At 41.5% G+C, this 18079-nt stretch overlaps 1 protein-coding gene across 1 annotated transcript; it reads left to right on the top strand.

Moving 5' to 3' along the window:
* The first annotated feature begins 11046 nt into the window (after positions 1-11046).
* LOC102703260 (hexokinase-3) lies at positions 11047-17367 on the top strand. Its single transcript, XM_006645248.3, has 9 exons — positions 11047-11641; positions 14346-14493; positions 14571-14738; positions 15077-15151; positions 15851-16006; positions 16119-16217; positions 16303-16430; positions 16579-16660; positions 16763-17367. Exons 1-9 carry the CDS (start codon positions 11370-11372, stop codon positions 17135-17137), a joined length of 1503 nt encoding a protein of 500 aa, XP_006645311.2. The 5' UTR covers positions 11047-11369; the 3' UTR covers positions 17138-17367.
* The last annotated feature ends 712 nt before the right edge of the window (positions 17368-18079 follow it).

Here is an 18079-nt window from a genome sequence, read left to right as displayed (position 1 = left end):
GTGATTTGCACGGTAAAATCGCAGTCGTATAGCGTACATATTGGGTGGCAAAAGAAAAAAAAAAAAGAAAACGATCATCTGGAGGAGCTGACCCCTGGACCCGACCTAAATCTAACTTTCGGTCACGGGACCCGTGCGAGACCCAACGAGGAGGTGGCCATGCTTGGCCGCGGTCGCCCGAAGAAAGGCCTCGATTAGTTTCCAATTTTTTTTAAATACATTCTATTAAATTTATGGACATCTAATAAAACATTAAATATAGATGAATAAAAAACTAATTGCACAGTTACGAAAGAAATCTTTTGACGAATTTTTTAAGGCTAATTAGTTCATGATTAGACATAAGTGCTACAGTAACCAACATGTGCTAATGACGGATTAATTAGTCTCAAAAGATTCGTCTCGCGGTTTCTAGGCTAGCCATGAAATTCGTTTATTCATTTGTGTCCAAAAACCCCTTCCAACATCCGGTCAAACATTTGATATGACACTTATCCTAAAAATTTTCTCAATCTAGATATCACCAAAATAACGAAGGCGTTTCTCAATCTAGACATCACCAAAATAACAAAGGCGTCACTTTGCGCTCGCCGTCGCAATCACCCGACCCCCCAACCATGCACGTTGCGCACAGGGCAACACGCCGCCGTAGCAGCAGCAACGCACCGGCCGGCGGCCGGCAAACGGTGGCCGCTGCGCTGCATGCGATGCCGCCGGCGCAACTGAACAGCGAGCGCTCGCCGTCTCCTGCTCCACGGCCTCTCGTCTCGGAACCGTGATTTTATTTTTAAGAAAAGGTATGAATTTGCTCGAGGGTATAACTGAATTAGTATAATTTATATAAATTTATCTTTTACCTTTTATTTTCATAAAACCTGAAGTGTAAATTTAATGGATAATTAGACCTAAGAGTATGGCTATAGCTCAATCTACCAAAATTACCACCCCTTACTGTGAATTACTTTTCTAGACTAAAAAAAATCGAACATTATTTACGATAAGTTGTTAATACTGGAACAACTCGAGCTTTTTTGCGCCAATTTTAGCTGATATTTAGTGTATTCACACATACATGTGGTTATCTGAAAAATGGACGCATATATTAATCTATCAAAACATATCTGTAAGCTAGTGTTTTTGATTCGGTATTATCAGTCGAGAACGAAAAATAATCAATTTTTACGGGCTAACGAGCTAGAGTAATTCATAGTGGTTCACGAGACTTTTTCTATTTCCGTTCGCTCTCTTTTTTCTGCACGCGGCCGCGCGGCGGCGTGTTGTTGCCTGCCACGCTCCAGCGCCACCACCACCACCGCGTTTCACGTGCGCCAGCTCAGCCCCACCTGACGACGCGCCGGCGCCCATACATAACGACCGCCCCGTTTCCTCCGCCGTCGGATCGCGATCGAGCAGCTGTCACGAGGGAGGGGGGGTTTGGGTTTACGCCGGTACGGGCCCCGAGGGCGGTGGTCCCACATGGCAGCGTGGGCGAGATTGCTCGAGCCCCGGGCCCCCGCCGCTCGGGGAGTGGGCCGTGGGCTTCCCTCCTCTTCCGCGCAATCACGAGGGGGGGTTCACACTCACACTCACAGCCCCGTCCACCCGGAGCTGTCCCCAGAAAAAAAAAGAAAGAAAGGAGAAGAGCAAAGCTTCCTCTTCTTTTGCATACGGGCATTTGCCTCGCATTGCCTGCACCTGTGCACCATCTCTGCCTGCCTGCTTAAACCAACCAATCGCCTTTTCCCTCATGCTTGTGATGTTGACCACCAATAGCTTCTGTTTTTTTTCCCTTTTGCCCGCCCCTAACAGCACGTAAAACAGCGAGACAATGATAGTCTATATACATTCATATTAGATTAATCATCTTAACTTAAAAAACTTGGACATTGTCTTTTCGTTCGTCTACTACTCGGATACATGCTCCTAAGCTACATGTAACTTTTTTTTAAAAAAAACTTCATGCATTGGTTACATGCAATAAATATAAGATATAAAAAATAATGTATTAAATATTATATAAACAACCTACTGTATAAATTGCATATTTAGTTGTCTATGTATATCAAATAGATAATAGTTATATATACTGTTGTACATACCTTAAAGAAAGAATTTTCTTTATTTTCTACCAGTCGTACAGAGAAAATATAGGAAACCTTTCATCCCGTTAAACATTTTGGTCAAATTGTATGGATTGATTAGGACGTATATACAGATTGTTTTTTTTTCTAATTCTATTGGTTGAAATTTCTCCAGATCGAAAAGCTTCGAATCAGAATGTTTGGTTTTGTTTTAGCTATTGATATTAGAGCAAAATTCGGTATAGGTCCGACTGCTTATAAGAAAATCATTTGTGCTGAGCGGCTTGGAGGACCACTGGAACATTAATCTTTATTTGTCTGACATGATGATGAGCAAGCTCTTTCTCCTCCACTATCAAATATTGGACCGGTAAACATCAGAGGAGCTGATAGTTAGTTAGGTATATAAAGTCCATGATTAAGTACAGCCTGTTGAATTGGCCGTGTGCGTGTCTAGGGATTGTTTTTAATGATATAAAACACATACACTGTTGTTCTAATTTATAGCCAAAGCTTTGCTTAGAAAGTTAAGGCAGTGCTCGATCATGTCCCCTATAAAAATGTAGATGACCCAACAATCAAGTGGATCAGAGATTAAGAGTGCATATTTCTCCACCAATAACTATATATATATATAATTGACTAATAGATAAATCTATTTAATCACTGAAAGTTCTGCCATTGAGAGACGGAGATAATACAATATGAGGATATAGGAACCCATAGTAAGCTATGGCATTTGAGAGCACACATCCAAACGTTTAATAATAAGTTGGAGAGAACATCTCTAATACTACATGTATACACAGAGTAGCATATCTCTTTTTTATATAAATACTTTTCCGGTATACATATCTGTTCTTCAACCTCCTAGCTGGGCCCAGAGAAGGGATACTAAAAAAAACCAATAAGCGAGGGACCAAATGACCAGAATATGGTTAGGGGAAGAGCAAATGCTAATGGTCACCTAACCCATTTTCCGAACAGCCCAAAAAAAAAAAGGAGATAATGCTGGGCTGCTGCTGCTTTGGCTGGTCAAGCGAGCATCAGAATATGCAAAGGCGGGAGGAGGGGAGAGGAGAGACGGTGGTAGCATTAGCGTGGGAATGAATGATTTTGTGGGTAGTTGATGGTGGAGGCGTGGCAAGTGGGGCGCGCGCGGGGGTTGCTGACGTGGACGGGAGGGAGAAAGCGGCATCTCGAGGAGCGCGTGGGGGTGGGGGTGGGGGTGACTTTTTATTTCGGGGGCGTGTTTTTGAGCGAGATAATAATAATAATAATAATAATAATAATAATAATAGGAGAAGAAAAAGAAACGAGGGAGAAATGGATGGAATCAAAAGGCGCATGCCGTGCAGTGCAGTGGGCAGCAGCAGAGGAGGTGAGCTGGGAGTGAGCGGGAGACAGCTGGAGTTTTTGGTACGGCCGTGCAGGGCGCGAGACGCAGCTCCCGTCGCCGTTCGCAGCAACCCCACCGCCGCGGCTCTCGCTACGCCCGGTCCACCACGCACCGCTGCACTTGTCATTTGACAGTTGACAGGGCTCCACTCCACCTCGGCTCTCCGTCGTTCTTCCGGGAGATCGTCGCCGCTCGGACTGCAGTTAGGATTCTCCAAAGTACTAACAGTACTATCTTCATATATACCAAGACTTCGTATGTTTATATAGATTTATACATGTATCAATTTATATATATACAGATTTAATAGTATAAAAATCTAGATGATAAAAATTCTTATAATATAGAATGAGAAAATATTATTTGCTGATATCTAAGTCTAATGGTATATAGAATTTGCCTGTATGTGTGACTCATGTGTCAATGACCAAGTTGAGGATTTGAATCATTTGGACTATGAATGCATGACATTCATACTCTTTGATGTTGATTGATCAACAACAGGTAAAATGCGATAACCTTCGTAGGATTTTCATAAATCATCACTCATTAACCGACTTATCAAAAATATAACATTCTTGTGAATAAATTTTAATCGGAGACACAAAGTTTTCAATATGCATTTATGCGCCATGCATGTTTTACCTGGGTTCATCTTGTCATGGCTATAGCAAAAATGATACAATATGCTAGTCCATGTAGGTGGATGAATGTAGCCGCAGCCAGCTCATTCGCGCATCCAAACTGGTTATTTATAAAAGTAAATTAATGTACAATCACATATATATCTTATAGTTGGCTAAGCTAAATATACACATAGATAATCAAGCATGATAACTCACATCCTCATTGTTTCGTTTATGCGAGCCAAATTTAAGATTCCAAACTAAATTTGAATTAATTTATAGATTTTTCATCGCAGTTTATTTTTTAAACTTTATTTTAAAATGCTAGCACGTATATAAATATTCATATTTTTTATAAACATATTGCTTTATTTTTCCAAAAAAAAAACAAATGATGACCCCTCAGTTGTCGTGTGCATTTGGAAACATGCACGTAAACAATCAAACAAACAGAAAAGGAGGACTTCTAAACTGAGAGGGCTACTACCTAGGTATCTCCTGGCCTAGTAATAAGCCCCTGGTCCATGGACCGGGTTGACGCAGGAGCCTGAGAGGGCTACTACCTTGCCTTTTGTTTGTTGTCCAGAACTGTAGCCGCGCTGTCCCCCTCCCTCCCCATGTGTCCCACACACTTTACTATGTGCGGGCCCACTTGCTCATTCCATTTCCCAAATCTCCCTCTCCCCTCTACGCCCTCCCTACTTCACCCAAACCTCAGCTTTGCCACTGGACCAGCACCTACCTCAGCTATCAGCCTAAACAAATGGTATTATCTGGGAACTGGTCCCCCCAAATCTCTGAGCTTGGGATCAAATTGGTATCTCCTGAAAAAAAAAAAAAAAAACGTGCCTCACACACGGCTTGCTACATGGGTCTTTTTCCTGACTGCGAAAGCTGTCTCACGGAAAATTCATTGTAATCGTCCACATTTTAGTAGTGCTGCCACTGTGTGTGTGTGTTATGTTCCGTGATTGCGTTTGCTATCTTCGATAATATAATACTGTTACTGCAGTTTACAAGCTGGCCACTTGACAGGTAAATTAAATATTGTAGTGGTTTTTTTTTATTGTTGAGACTTGAGAAAGAAAAGGTGGCATTCACTAGACACTTGGCGTTTTCACTCGTGTAAATTTGACCGACCACATGTTTTATTTCAACGAACTGTTCCGTCATTATGTTCGTATCCATGGTCAAAGCAGCATGCGCCAGACAATGGACTAATGGAGCTCATCCACGAGCCATATCTAGCTCCATATAGTAATATAATACGGTTAGAATTGACAATACATTAACTACTCCTTTAGTATTTTGATAAATAACGATGTTAACTTTTTAACACATGTTTAATCATTCTTTTTTATTCGAAAGAATTGCGCAGCTATATGAAAATGTAAGTTTTAATTAAAATACATATAAAAATAAACTTGATCATAATAAAATAAATAGCTATATATTTTTTATAATAAGATAAATGGTTAAATATGTGCTAAAGAACTAAATGTGTCATCAATTAAAATAAGGACGAATTATTTGTTAGCGTTGGATCTAATACAAACATTTTCAAAAACATTTAATTTGATAAAAAGCCGTATTTTCATCGTAAATTGGCTCCGATAGCTTGAGCTACGGTGATGGGCCATAAAAAATTAACGAAACAAACTATACAAAATTAATCAAACATACGATAAGAAACCGATATGAATCACTGTTCAATGGGGATCTACTGGGGAATACAAAAGATGCACATTTGTTGCCACGTTATGCAACAAACAAAATGCAGGCATGATATATCGTCCATTCTTTTCAACTGAATTCCTTGAAGGAATATGGCCGCCACAAGTATCCCCTTTGGGCAGAGATCAGGCAAAGTTCGTTAGTTAATTCTCGTGGAACTTTAACGGCCGCCACAGATTCTCCCTCACCGAGTACTCACATCCTTTTGACTGAAACACACACACACACACTTGAGCCTCAAGACCTGACTGGTCTTGGAGCTTCACCAACACAACTACGACCTCATAATAATGTCTTCCATTTACAAAAACACCGATCCACACACACATCAGCACACCACGCATATCATGCATGCATGTTTCCTTCATGTGCTTCCAACACAAGCGGCAAGCACACACATGAACAACGGACAAAGGGGCTGATTGACCAACGGTATCTTCGTAAAAAAAAATAATTTATAAATAAAATTTTTATATATGTATTTTTATAAACTAAAAGTTAAGACTGCAACATAAACTTCGACAAAAGAATTGTAAAATAAACTCTAAATTTAAGATTATTTTTTTAAAAAAAAATTGACTTGAAACAGAAAAAAAAGCGAAAAGATAGGACAAAAGTTGGGTGATCCATCGATAGGACCATCACACTGTCACACACGTACGTACGTACGCGTGCAGTTTCTTTAGCAAATTGTTTTTGTTATCCATAATCACGCTCAGGTTAGTGTAATGAGCAATTAATTGGCTAATTAATTTATTAATTCGTGTATATGTAACGCATGGAGTTTCAAGACAGGGAGGCGTGATTTAGGCAACTATGTCACTCATGTGACTGGCAGTACGGTTCGCTTAATTCTTGTGACAGCATGTTATAGTAGTGTATAATATATAAAAGAAGTGTAGAAATATCATATAGATTGCGGTTGTACTTGTGGTCTTCAAGTGACCACGACGTGGTCGAGAAAGTGACGTGAAGGAGAAAAACAACAAAAGAGGGAGAGATGCTTCGATCGTATCTTCGGTACAGTATAAACCTTGCTGCGGCATGTACTGCGTGAAAGTGAAAAAATGAGAAAGCTCCACACTCGATCTCCCTTTTCCTGGTTAAAAAAAAGAAATATATCTTGCGTACGATCTACAGCATGGTCGACAACAACATTTCTGGCCAATTTGTTAACATTTTTCTAGTACTTGGGCAGTAGTAATATTGTTCGTACGTGTAGTAGGAGTAGGATCGGTGTTTGGGACAGGTCCAAATTAAAGGCTGCAGCGAAATGCAGGTCGTGTTGGTGCGGTGCAGTGCAGTGCAGCGCATCCGCCATGCGTGCTTGCTTTGCATTGCATGGGTCGCTCGCCGGTGTCACTACTAATTACCGCGAGTGGTTTCCTGGTCGCGTCGCAGGATCACGCGTGAGCTCCAGCCCGAATTAATAACGTAACCGTATACATACTACCACCACTGCTTACTTATTATACTTCCTAAGTACTCTGAGATCGATCGACCAGCTGCCGGGTACTGTTCCATCGGTACGGCGACACGACGTGCTGCTGCCGCTGCCCGATGACGAATCATCGGTACAGCAAATCACGTGTTGTTTAGGATGCCAATAGTTACTGCTACTAAACACATATAGAGCAGGGGGTGTTTAGTCAGGAAAACGAAAATGTTTGTACGTTACATCAGACGTTTGATCGGATGTCGATTGAGATTTTTAGACACGAATGAAAAAACCAATTTCACGGCTCGCTTAGAAACCACGAGACGATTTTTTTGAGCCTAATTAATCCGTCATTAGCACATGTAGGTTACTGTAGCATTTGTAGCTTCATGGACTAATTAGGCTCAAAATATTTGTCTCATGATTTCTCACATAACTATGAAATTAGTTTTTCGTTTCATCTATGTTTACTGCTCTATTTAGATGTCCAAATATTCGATGGGATGTTTTTTGATAAAATTTTGGGAACTAAACAAGGCCTAAATTACTGATGCCGTTGTTGGGTGGGTGAGAAAACCTTGCTACTACCTCTGTTTCATAATAATCACATTTTTCCATTTCCGTGACCAAAGTTAAACCATTTGTCTTATTTAAAAAAATTATACAGAGATTAAAAAAATTAGGCGCGCATAAAATATTGTTCATATTTTATCATTTACTATTAATAAAATAGTAATTGCAAAAGAAAATTAATTAAAACGAAAAGTCAAAATATTGTATCTTTAAATTGATAAATAAATTTATTTTACAACTTAGGCAGTCGATACTTAGAGAGAATTTACGGTGGTTGGGATGCGCGCGGGGGCGACGGACGGGTACAGGGCGGCAGGCGGGAGGAGCGGGGACGTTACTTACGGCGAGCAGCGGGTACACTACAGACAGGGCCATTTATAATTTATGCCGCTCGACGGGAGAGGGGGGTTGGGTTGGGGCCGGCAGAACGACGCGGCCGATCGATTCGTCCATCGGCGGTGGTGGTGATACGGGCGCACGCGGCCGGCTCGGCGCGGCGCGGACAGGGGATTCATTTCGGCCATCTACCGCGCAGAGATGGCCAGGCGGCAGCAGCACCAACTGGTCCCCCCCCCCCCCTACTCCCGGACTCTCCGATCACCGCCCCGTCCTCCCTGGTCAAAGTCGCGCCGACGACCAAGACCGACCCAAACACCGCCGCGATTTCAAGCTAATAAATCTTCAAAGCTATTAGTGGAGTACTCGCTCTCCATTCTAACATACTAGTAAGTTAAAAAAACTTGTATCTTTAATTTCTGTATCCAACGTTTTATCATCTGTCTTATAAAACTTTTAAAAATAGTCACTTGTAAAGTATTTTTTATGTTTTATCATCTAATAACAATAAAAATATTAATTACAAATATATTTAAAATTCAAATAAGATGGAGAGCCAAACGTCGTATATAAAACAGGAAAATAAATTTATTTTGAAACAGAGAAAATATAAAACATTTTTACGATTCAAGATTTATATTGCAATGTAAGTATTTCTATACTGATTTATACCATTTTTAACTATTATAATGATTAGGGAGCCAACTAGATAGGAAACTAATCAATTCAAACTTTTAAAAATTAAACACTACAGTGACAAAAATTTTTTAACCTCTCATTAATGTATACTAAAGAACATAAAATACGTGAAGATGGTATCACTGCATCAGTGGCCAACGTCCGTAAATACGTGCCATCTCCAAGGGCGGAACGAGACGGGCAGGGCCGCCGGCCGTCGCCATCTCGCGCGCGGTCTCTCCCCCGACACACAAGTCAAACCCCCTCCACGCACCGCTTCTCCCCTTCCCATCGCTCGCCCGCGCGGCCGAACGCGCGGGGGCGCTCCCGTCCTTTCACCGCGGCCGCCAGCCCAGGCCGCTTCCCTTCCCTGCCGCCCCCGCTCGCTGCGCCGCTGCTGCTTCATGTGACATGTGGAGTGGAGTGGCAGCAGACCCGCGCCTCTCCAAAACCCGCGGAATTCCGCGGTTTCGCGGGGGCGTTTCTGCGTAATCCTCCACCGTGCACATGCGTTTTTTTTTCTTTGCCTCCGTTTTGTAATCTGATAGACCGTGCCACCCGCAAGACCCGTCCTTTTGGGTTTGAAATCTCTCATGTTTCTACTAAAAATTGTAATCCCAGCTGGGCAGCAGGAGTAGGCAACCAATGGCGGTGGCCGTTTGGTCATTTGACTAGGCTTGCTGACACTTACATCACCTCCTGACCTCCTGTGTTGTACGCACATTGTCTCTGCTAAACTGCTACTAGTATGGTTCTACTAATTAATATACCATCATTATCATTATCCTTGTGCGTGTATGTTGTTTTATGCTTTGTTATTTTCGCCGCATATTTGGTGGCCAGGTTCTAATCTTTGATTCTAAAATATAAAAGGGTACCATTGAAAATACATGGACTAAAATGGTTACATAAGTTAGTACTCTGTAAATTAAAGATGTTTGCTGGCCATGTAAAATACACAAATTGTTTTCTTCTGTGCACATTTATTCATTTTCTTATCTATGCTTTGTGTGCTGTTTGTGGTGTTACATTAACTCGAGTATAGTATATGGGTTGGCATACTAATCACAACAAGTCGAGGATGGTTTTTGGATCTTATCATCCATCATTTTTTCGTGTGACGAAAGCCAAATAGGCTATTTGTTACTTTTTAACAGACCACTGTTTTTGTGATGTCTTAATAGGAAAACAACTAATCAGGTGCCAAAAAAAAATCTCTAACAATTTTTTGTGTATATCAACTCATGCGTAGAGATAAGCTTGAGGTGACCATGCATTGACAACATGTATGGAGCGATGCTGGTTAGCTTGATGTCACGTGATATTGCTGCGACGCAAGCCAAGCAAAGTCATGTATGTATCCAGCGGTCTTGGCTGGCTTGGGTTCAATTTTTGGAGTTTACCATCACGCAATGCTCAATTTTCCTTTGAGGCAAACCAAACAAAGGTTGTTTGCAGCTTTTCAACGAATTTGTGTTTTTACGTGGCTTATTAGAAAAAATAGCCAAACAGACAACAAAAATATATAACAAATCTCCGTGTACACCAAAGATTTTCAAATCATCTATCTAAAATAAATTCTAAACTGTTAAACAATATATTTTTCATAAAAAAATTATATACGCAAGATTTTCAAATCATCTTTCTAAAAACAGTTTTTTAACTTTATATTATAATTTACACCGTTAAATAGCGATCATAAAATCGAATAATATTTCTTCTTGAACTTGAAAAGAATATAACCTAAGTACTACTCCAAAACATTAAATACCTATCAAAAGAATCAAATAATCTTCTTCGACCAAAAAAACATAAACCTAAGTTATATATACTCCATATGAGTACTGTAGGAGTGCCATGAGGACAGGAAAAGCATGAAGTCATGAACAAACCATGATGAAGTAAACTGTCCACTTTATTTTAAATCTAAACCTCAGCAGGAGAAGCAGGTCAAAGTTAGGGAGGGGATAAAAAAAAAGATGGAGGAATTTGAAACAAAAAGCTTTTCAAGAAATGGAGCAGCTGCAGCAGAGCAGATGGCGGGGTTGAGGAGAAAAAAGAAAGAAAGAAAAGAAAAGCAGAAATAGGCAGAACAAAGAGGGTGAAAGCAAAAGAAACCCCTGCATCAATAAAAGCTCAAGCACGCCCTCGCCTTCTCCCCCTATTTCTATTCTGTTCTTTTTTTTTCTCCTCCTCCACCTCCTCTCCCTTCCTTTCTTCTCCTTTCCCCTTCGCCGTCCAGCCCCACCCGTGGTACTAGTACTCCTACTTCTCCTAGTCCCCCACACCGCGCCGCCGCCGCCGCAGCCGCAGCAGCAGCAGCAGCAGCGTCGTCTGTTCCATCCCATTCGCCATTCCGGGTGGGCGGCGGCGTGCTGGGTGGGCGGGTGGATTCGTTGGGTCTGGGAGCGGCGACACCGGCGGGGGTGGGGATGGCGTGATCGCCGCGGGCGCGCTCTGGAGGTGGGGAGGGGGGAGGGGCTGGGGGGGAGGAGGAGGAGGGGATGGGGAGGGTGGGGCTCGGCGTGGCGGTGGGGTGCGCGGCGGTGACCTGCGCGATCGCCGCGGCGCTCGTGGCGCGCAGGGCGTCGGCGAGGGCGCGGTGGCGGCGGGCGGTGGCGCTGCTGAGGGAGTTCGAGGAGGGGTGCGCCACGCCGCCCGCGAGGCTGCGGCAGGTCGTCGACGCCATGGTCGTCGAGATGCACGCCGGCCTCGCGTCCGACGGCGGCAGCAAGCTGAAGATGCTGCTCACCTTCGTCGACGCGCTCCCCGACGGGTACGGCCCCCTTCCCCTTGCTGCTTCCTTGGTCAAGTTCGTCGCCTTGATGACTTGTAGTGCCTGCATCTTTTCGTTTCTTTTGCCGATTCTTTCTTCTATTTTTCCCCCCTTTAACCAGCAGTATTTTGGTAGTTGGATCATACCCTTGCATCTTGCCATTTTGCGCGGTCGGTTGCCATGTCAATCTGTTTGCCCGTATGCAAATGTGGTCTCTTGCTGATTCCTTGCCTTCCGGATGGTGTGGAGTGATGCACACTTCACGCCTTTCTTTTCGGTGTCCGTATGAATTGCTACGACCGCAGATTTGCTTGTGGTTTTGAGCTCCATAGACATGAAGACACTCTCTTGATCGGTTTGTTTTATAAATTGGCGCACCACGACGCGCATTTCTTGCTACTTTCCGCCCCTGCATTGGCCTTGTCATCCTTTGGACTAATCGTCTGAATGCTACTAAGTCTGGGTGTTTATCTCTTTTGTGGTTGTTGCTTCGTGCTACTAGTTGAGTCTAGTGTGGAACCAACCATAAACAAATTTCTTTCGCTACTTTTCTGATGTGTTCATCCAATGATAACCAATTTCGCGCCGTCACTTTTCTGATATATTAATAAAATCGCTATCTTTATTCGATTCCATGTAAAATGCCGCTCACATTTCGTCGATTTTCTTTCAGATTTTTTTCGCAAATACTATACCATTGGTTTATAGTCGCATAGATGTTGCCTGGCTGGAGCGGCAAAAAAAAAAAAAAACGACGCCCTTTTCTTGCTTGGTCCCTCCGCGGAAGATTACAGTCTCCACCCTTGGGTCTAATCGCCCTTCTTGCAAGGATTTGCGTAGTTCTGATATCTGATGCCAACTGCAGTGCTATACCTTTGTGCCGGAGCAACTCTGGGGCAAAGACAATTAATCTGCCAGATGCCGAGAATTTGTCATGTGGCTCTTATGCCGCCTGAAGCAAAGCACTGTTGGTTTGACGCTTGCATTCATGGCCGGGTTGTTGTTCAGACCGCCATAAAGGGGGCAGAGTGTGCCAAATGAATCTGCCTACGCTTTTATGTGCCCGGCATTGGGTTTACTGGCCAGGTTGTATTCCACAATGGTAGTGTGGCCTGGGACGATCTCTGTCAGATGGGAATCATTGCTTCGGAGGCAACTTTTTTGTGAACAGATTATCTAGTTTTGATTCAGTGGCTTACCGCAGGAGAAAATGTGTGTTCAAGCGAGTGAGGATCCTCATACCTGCAGTTATACGAGTGATTCTGCTGGGGCGGTGTGAGCTAATCTGATTTTTTTAAAAATATAAGTTTTGTGATGAAATGACTTTCTTCCTTGCTTAGTTTGGAGAGTGTTGACAACCCATTTCTTGGATGGTTGTACTTGCAACAGATTGGCGTCTTGTTAGAACCTAGAACTGCATGACAGACGGATGCACATTGGTTTTGGTTGGTGTTTTGTATTTTTGTTTGTGTCACATGTTTGTTTTCTTGTTCATTTCTCTTGATTGCCATGTGGCTTCCTAGCAAGTATATATTTGTAAGCATTGTGCCATTTACTGTTATAGTAACATTGTAGCTGGAATGCATTCATAGTATGTTTCTTTTGGATGGCATGGCTTTGTGGCAGATGCAGTCTTGCTGTCAAATGTGTATTGGGTATCTTAAATTAATGTCGAGAGTAAATCCATATCCGCAAGAAAAAATGAAGACAAACTTCCCCAGTTTACCGATTTAAAACTTCAAACAAATGCTGCATATTTCAGAAGTATATATACGCTGTAATGCTATTTTCTGATGCTAGAGTTCTATTATAAGTACTCTCGCCAGTATTTTGTATATATCCTTGTATATTGAGGGAGGGAGGGTGTGTGGTTCCACAGATTGTATAATTGCACATTTGTCAAGAATGTTGTACACCTGTAGAAAGATCACCTTTTATATTACTCTGATTAGCACTCACCTTATTTGTTGTGTATATGCCACGCAATATTTGATTAACATATTTGGTAAAGTTTAGCTCACATGTGCCTCACAACTTATGACAGTGATGAGCCATTTAAAGTGTTATGCCTACTGGTATATAGGATTGTGAATAGGCAAAACATTAGCAGATTCTGTTGTCATGAAGGTTCTGTAGTTGTCGTAGTGTACGTGTTCAGGTTTTGGTGATGGCTAGTGCACATGAAGATCACTAGGTTCAGTTGGGTATATCAATTGTTGCTATAACTTCTGTGATGTCTTGTCACTCTATCCATCATTAGCTACTGATCTCTTACATACTATATAAACTATTGTTTGGCATTGTTTCTATTGTAATGCTGGAGTTTGTTTCTGTTGTGCTTCAGGTGCTCTTTTTTTGTTGGCCATGGCTGCTTAGTTACATATTCTATTTTCCAATGTCAACTGGCCACTATAATACAAAATTTTATCAAATACAAATGATGTTTATTAATTATTGTACCTTGAGGTGTTATATTAAGAGCGCAGTTGTCCTTTTTCCTCAAGATGATAGTTGAAGCCTATTTCTCCATGTTAGCCTCTCTTCACAAGACTTTTATCATATTAAGCCATGTTTGATGCATTCTGCATGTCCCGTGATCAACAGAGATTATAAATAATACTAACATATTTTACCTATCTATCTATGTGTGTTTGTGTTTATGGAACTAATGTACTGAATTGTTTTTCCCCATGCACTTTAACAGGAATGAAGAAGGTATATATTATTCAATTGATCTTGGAGGAACAAACTTTAGAGTCTTAAGAGTAGAAGTTGGTGCGGGATCTGTCATCGTCAACCAAAAGGTTGAGCAGCAACCCATCCCTGAGGAATTGACCAAGGGCACTACCAAGGTACTTGTTTAATCAATTTTTTTCTGTTGTCTAATGTACATATTGTACACATTTTTAAGCTTCTTTGTCAATTGCAGGATTTATTCAACTTTGTTGCCATGGCATTAAAGAATTTTCTTGAAGATGAAGATGACCAAGATGGGAAAAGGGCACTTGGTTTTACATTTTCATTCCCTGTTCGGCAAATTTCAGTGTCTTCAGGGTCATTGATTAGGTGGACAAAAGGGTTTTCAATTGGAGACACGGTATGCCAGAATTCTTCTTGCTTGAAATGATATGTTTCAGTCTAATTTGCATGTTGATGTAGTCGTACATAACCTACACAGCTAGTTGTAGGAATATATACATATTACTTAGAATGTGTGAATGATAAAAACTCTATTTTTAGTTTGTCGGGTATTTGTTGACATTACAAAAACATGCATATGGGTAACCATTCATCACTGAACTTCCTAGCTAACATATATTTTTGTTAGAAGGAAATACATGTTGCTTTGCTTTAATTTCTGTTCTGTTCTCTGCTTGAACTTGAATTTAACATGGTGATTTTAAAATTTTGCTATTGTGAACCTTGGGATCTTAGGTTGGCAGAGATGTTGCTCAGTGCTTAAATGAAGCTCTTGCCAATTGTGGACTAAATGTGCGTGTCACAGCATTGGTAGGTCTTTTGCAACTTTGGTATGACTTTGTTACTCTTATACCATTGAGTACAGTTGCCTGGCTTGAAAATACTCTTATAGTTCTTGTTTAGTGGTATTGCAGAGCTTAGATACATTGTCAATAAGAAATGGATTCAAAAGATGATGCTTGACATTTCGGGAATTGAAATGAAAATCTGAAGGATGAACCTCTGATCTTCTGCTAGGGTTATCTAGCTGCAGCATCTTATTTTTCTCCCTAATGATTAGTTCATAGTTCTGATTTGCTTGTGAATTGCAAGCACTGGCCTAGATAAGGAAATAGAACTGGGTAGATAAAATAAAAACAGACATGTACTGATCATGCATGTATCATTTGCTGGCATTTTTTTGGGTAGCTATTGTATCTCAAAAGTCAAGTGATCAGCTTCAGAGATGCTTCAGCATGTTAAGTTTAAATGCCGAGTAGTCCTTAATGCTTGAGGCCTAGAATCCTTCACTGAGATCAACTGGACAATGCCATGATTATAGGGTAGCGCAGTGTTGTTGTATTGGTGTCGTGGCCTGATACTATACCATCATTTTGTTTGTTACTTTGGGGTGGCTGCTTTGGTTGGCCAATGGAACATAATGCCATTGTGTTTTACTTTTATTATATTCATTCATTTGTTCAGTAGTGCCTTTTAAATGATTAATCTTTTATGCTACTTTGTACTTAGGTGAATGATACAGTTGGGACATTAGCTCTAGGGCATTACTATGATGAGGACACAGTGGCTGCTGTGATAATTGGTTCTGGCACCAACGCTTGCTACATTGAACGCACTGATGCAATTATCAAGTGCCAGGGTCTTCTAACGAACTCTGGAGGCATGGTATCTCATTTTCTGCTTTATCTGTAGTCAGTTCAATTTCAAAACGAAATGCTCATGTCGAGTAAAGAATTATGATGCCCACGTGTTTACCCTACAATGTTTCATTCATCAGGTAGTAAACATGGAATGGGGTAATTTCTGGTCATCACATCTGCCAAGGACACCATATGACATCTTGTTGGATGACGAAACACACAATCGCAATGATCAGGTAGCAACCTGTGTAAAATTCAATTCTTCTGGTATCCGTTGTCTTGTGGTTTATAGACCGACAACATTGAACCGCCATGATGCAGGGCTTTGAGAAAATGATATCAGGAATGTATCTTGGTGAAATTGCAAGACTGGTACTTCATAGAATGGCCCAGGAATCAGATGTTTTTGGTGATGCTGCTGATAGTCTCTCCAGCCCTTTCATTTTAAGGTATGTCAGCACGTGCAAAGTTCGTTCCATAATATATTGTGGTGTGGAAACTGAGATTGTACTTAATGTTTTATGCTATTGTATTCTGCATAAGCAAAATTAGTAACAGTTGTACCACGTGTTGTCTGTTTCCCATTCTGCAATCCAGCACACCGTTTCTGGCTGCAATTCGCGAGGACGATTCACCAGATCTGAGCGAAGTCACAAGGATACTGCAAGAACATCTGAAGGTTAGATTATAGTTACTCCATCAACACCGTGCTCTTGGTGGGTACCATTTTCTCCCTCTCCAAGCCATCCGTCTAATTATCTGGTGATCTGTTCCATTACAGATACCCGACGCTCCTCTGAAAACTAGACGGCTGGTCGTGAAAGTCTGTGACATTGTCACCCGCAGAGCTGCCCGTCTAGCTGCTGCCGGTATCGTCGGGATACTGAAGAAGCTGGGGAGGGATGGGAGCGGTGCGGCGTCGAGCGGGAGAGCGAGAGGGCAGCTGAGGAGGACGGTGGTGGCGATCGAGGGCGGGCTGTACCAGGGGTACCCGGTGTTCAGGGAGTACCTGGACGAGGCCCTGGTGGAGATCCTGGGGGAGGAGGTGGCGCGGAACGTGACGCTGAGGGTGACGGAGGATGGGTCGGGGGTCGGAGCTGCTCTCCTCGCCGCCGTACATTCGTCGAATAGACAGCAACAAGGAGGTCCCATATAGTGAGAGAGACATGAAGATACAGCAGCTAGCCCCTCTGTTCAAATGTAAAAAAGGGACATTGTTTGATATCTATATTCATATATATAAAATCTGGTCTTTGTGCAGCGATATTCCCTTTCTCTGTCGTTTTTATTTTTGTTTTTCTCGTAATTTCTGAACTCTCGGTCACAGAGGAAGTGAATGGAAACATTTAGGGGGCTGTTCAGATTGCTGCTAAAATGAACTCCAAATGTTGGTAAGTTGATGCCATCGCCAAATTTTGGAAGGGCAAGATTATTTTGGTTGTGATTAGTATTGTTGCCCGTATTTTATCCTACCAAAATTTGGCACCATTAGATTATTATTGTAAGGTAAAGTTTGCCTACGCAAATTTTGGTAGATTACTTTCTTGCCAAATTCCTTACCTTGTCACCGTTTGATGATAAACTGAATGCATTCATATTTTATGGGTTTACTAATCAATGGTATGGTTTAAAGTGACATCATTCTTGAAAGACACCCAGTTGATTTGTTTCGTACTGCAAGTGGTTGGTATCTATATATTGTGGCATTCACTTTTCTATGCATTATCGTGGTATAGCATAAAATATAATAGTTCTTTGTGCCATACTGTAATTCCATAGTGTGAAACCCTTTAGGTTTTATTTAAATTCCATTCGTTTCGTATCATAAGATTTTATGGTTTTCTCTAGATTGATCAATGTTTTCTCTAGATTGATCAATGTGTATCTATAATACAAATCTGAATTTATACTAATATAAAACTCACTAGTGTTGGTGGTGGGTCTGTTAGAACATCTTAAAAGATTTAGATTGAAGCCTAGAGTCTTACACTAACATACGTGTGAATTCTCGAACTGTTATTTATATATAGGTACTAGCTCTACAACTCAAATTTTCAAGCATGGTATTTTTATTTTTTTTCAAATGAATGATCTTTAT

The sequence above is a fragment of the Oryza brachyantha genome, chromosome 1 (genome assembly GCF_000231095.2).
Source record: "Oryza brachyantha chromosome 1, ObraRS2, whole genome shotgun sequence".
Lineage (NCBI taxonomy): Eukaryota > Viridiplantae > Streptophyta > Magnoliopsida > Poales > Poaceae > Oryza > Oryza brachyantha.
This window is presented reverse-complemented; position numbering and strand designations above follow the sequence as displayed.

Excerpts from the sequence above, each read along its gene's own strand:
- LOC102703260 (XM_006645248.3), top strand. The coding sequence starts at position 11,370 with ATGGGGAGGGTGGGGCTCGGCGTGGCGGTGGGGTGCGCGGCGGTGACC. Across the intron at positions 14,494-14,570 it reads TGACCAAGGGCACTACCAAG|GATTTATTCAACTTTGTTGC; the intron begins GTACTTGTTTAA and ends TGTCAATTGCAG. Across the intron at positions 14,739-15,076 it reads GGTTTTCAATTGGAGACACG|GTTGGCAGAGATGTTGCTCA; the intron begins GTATGCCAGAAT and ends TTGGGATCTTAG.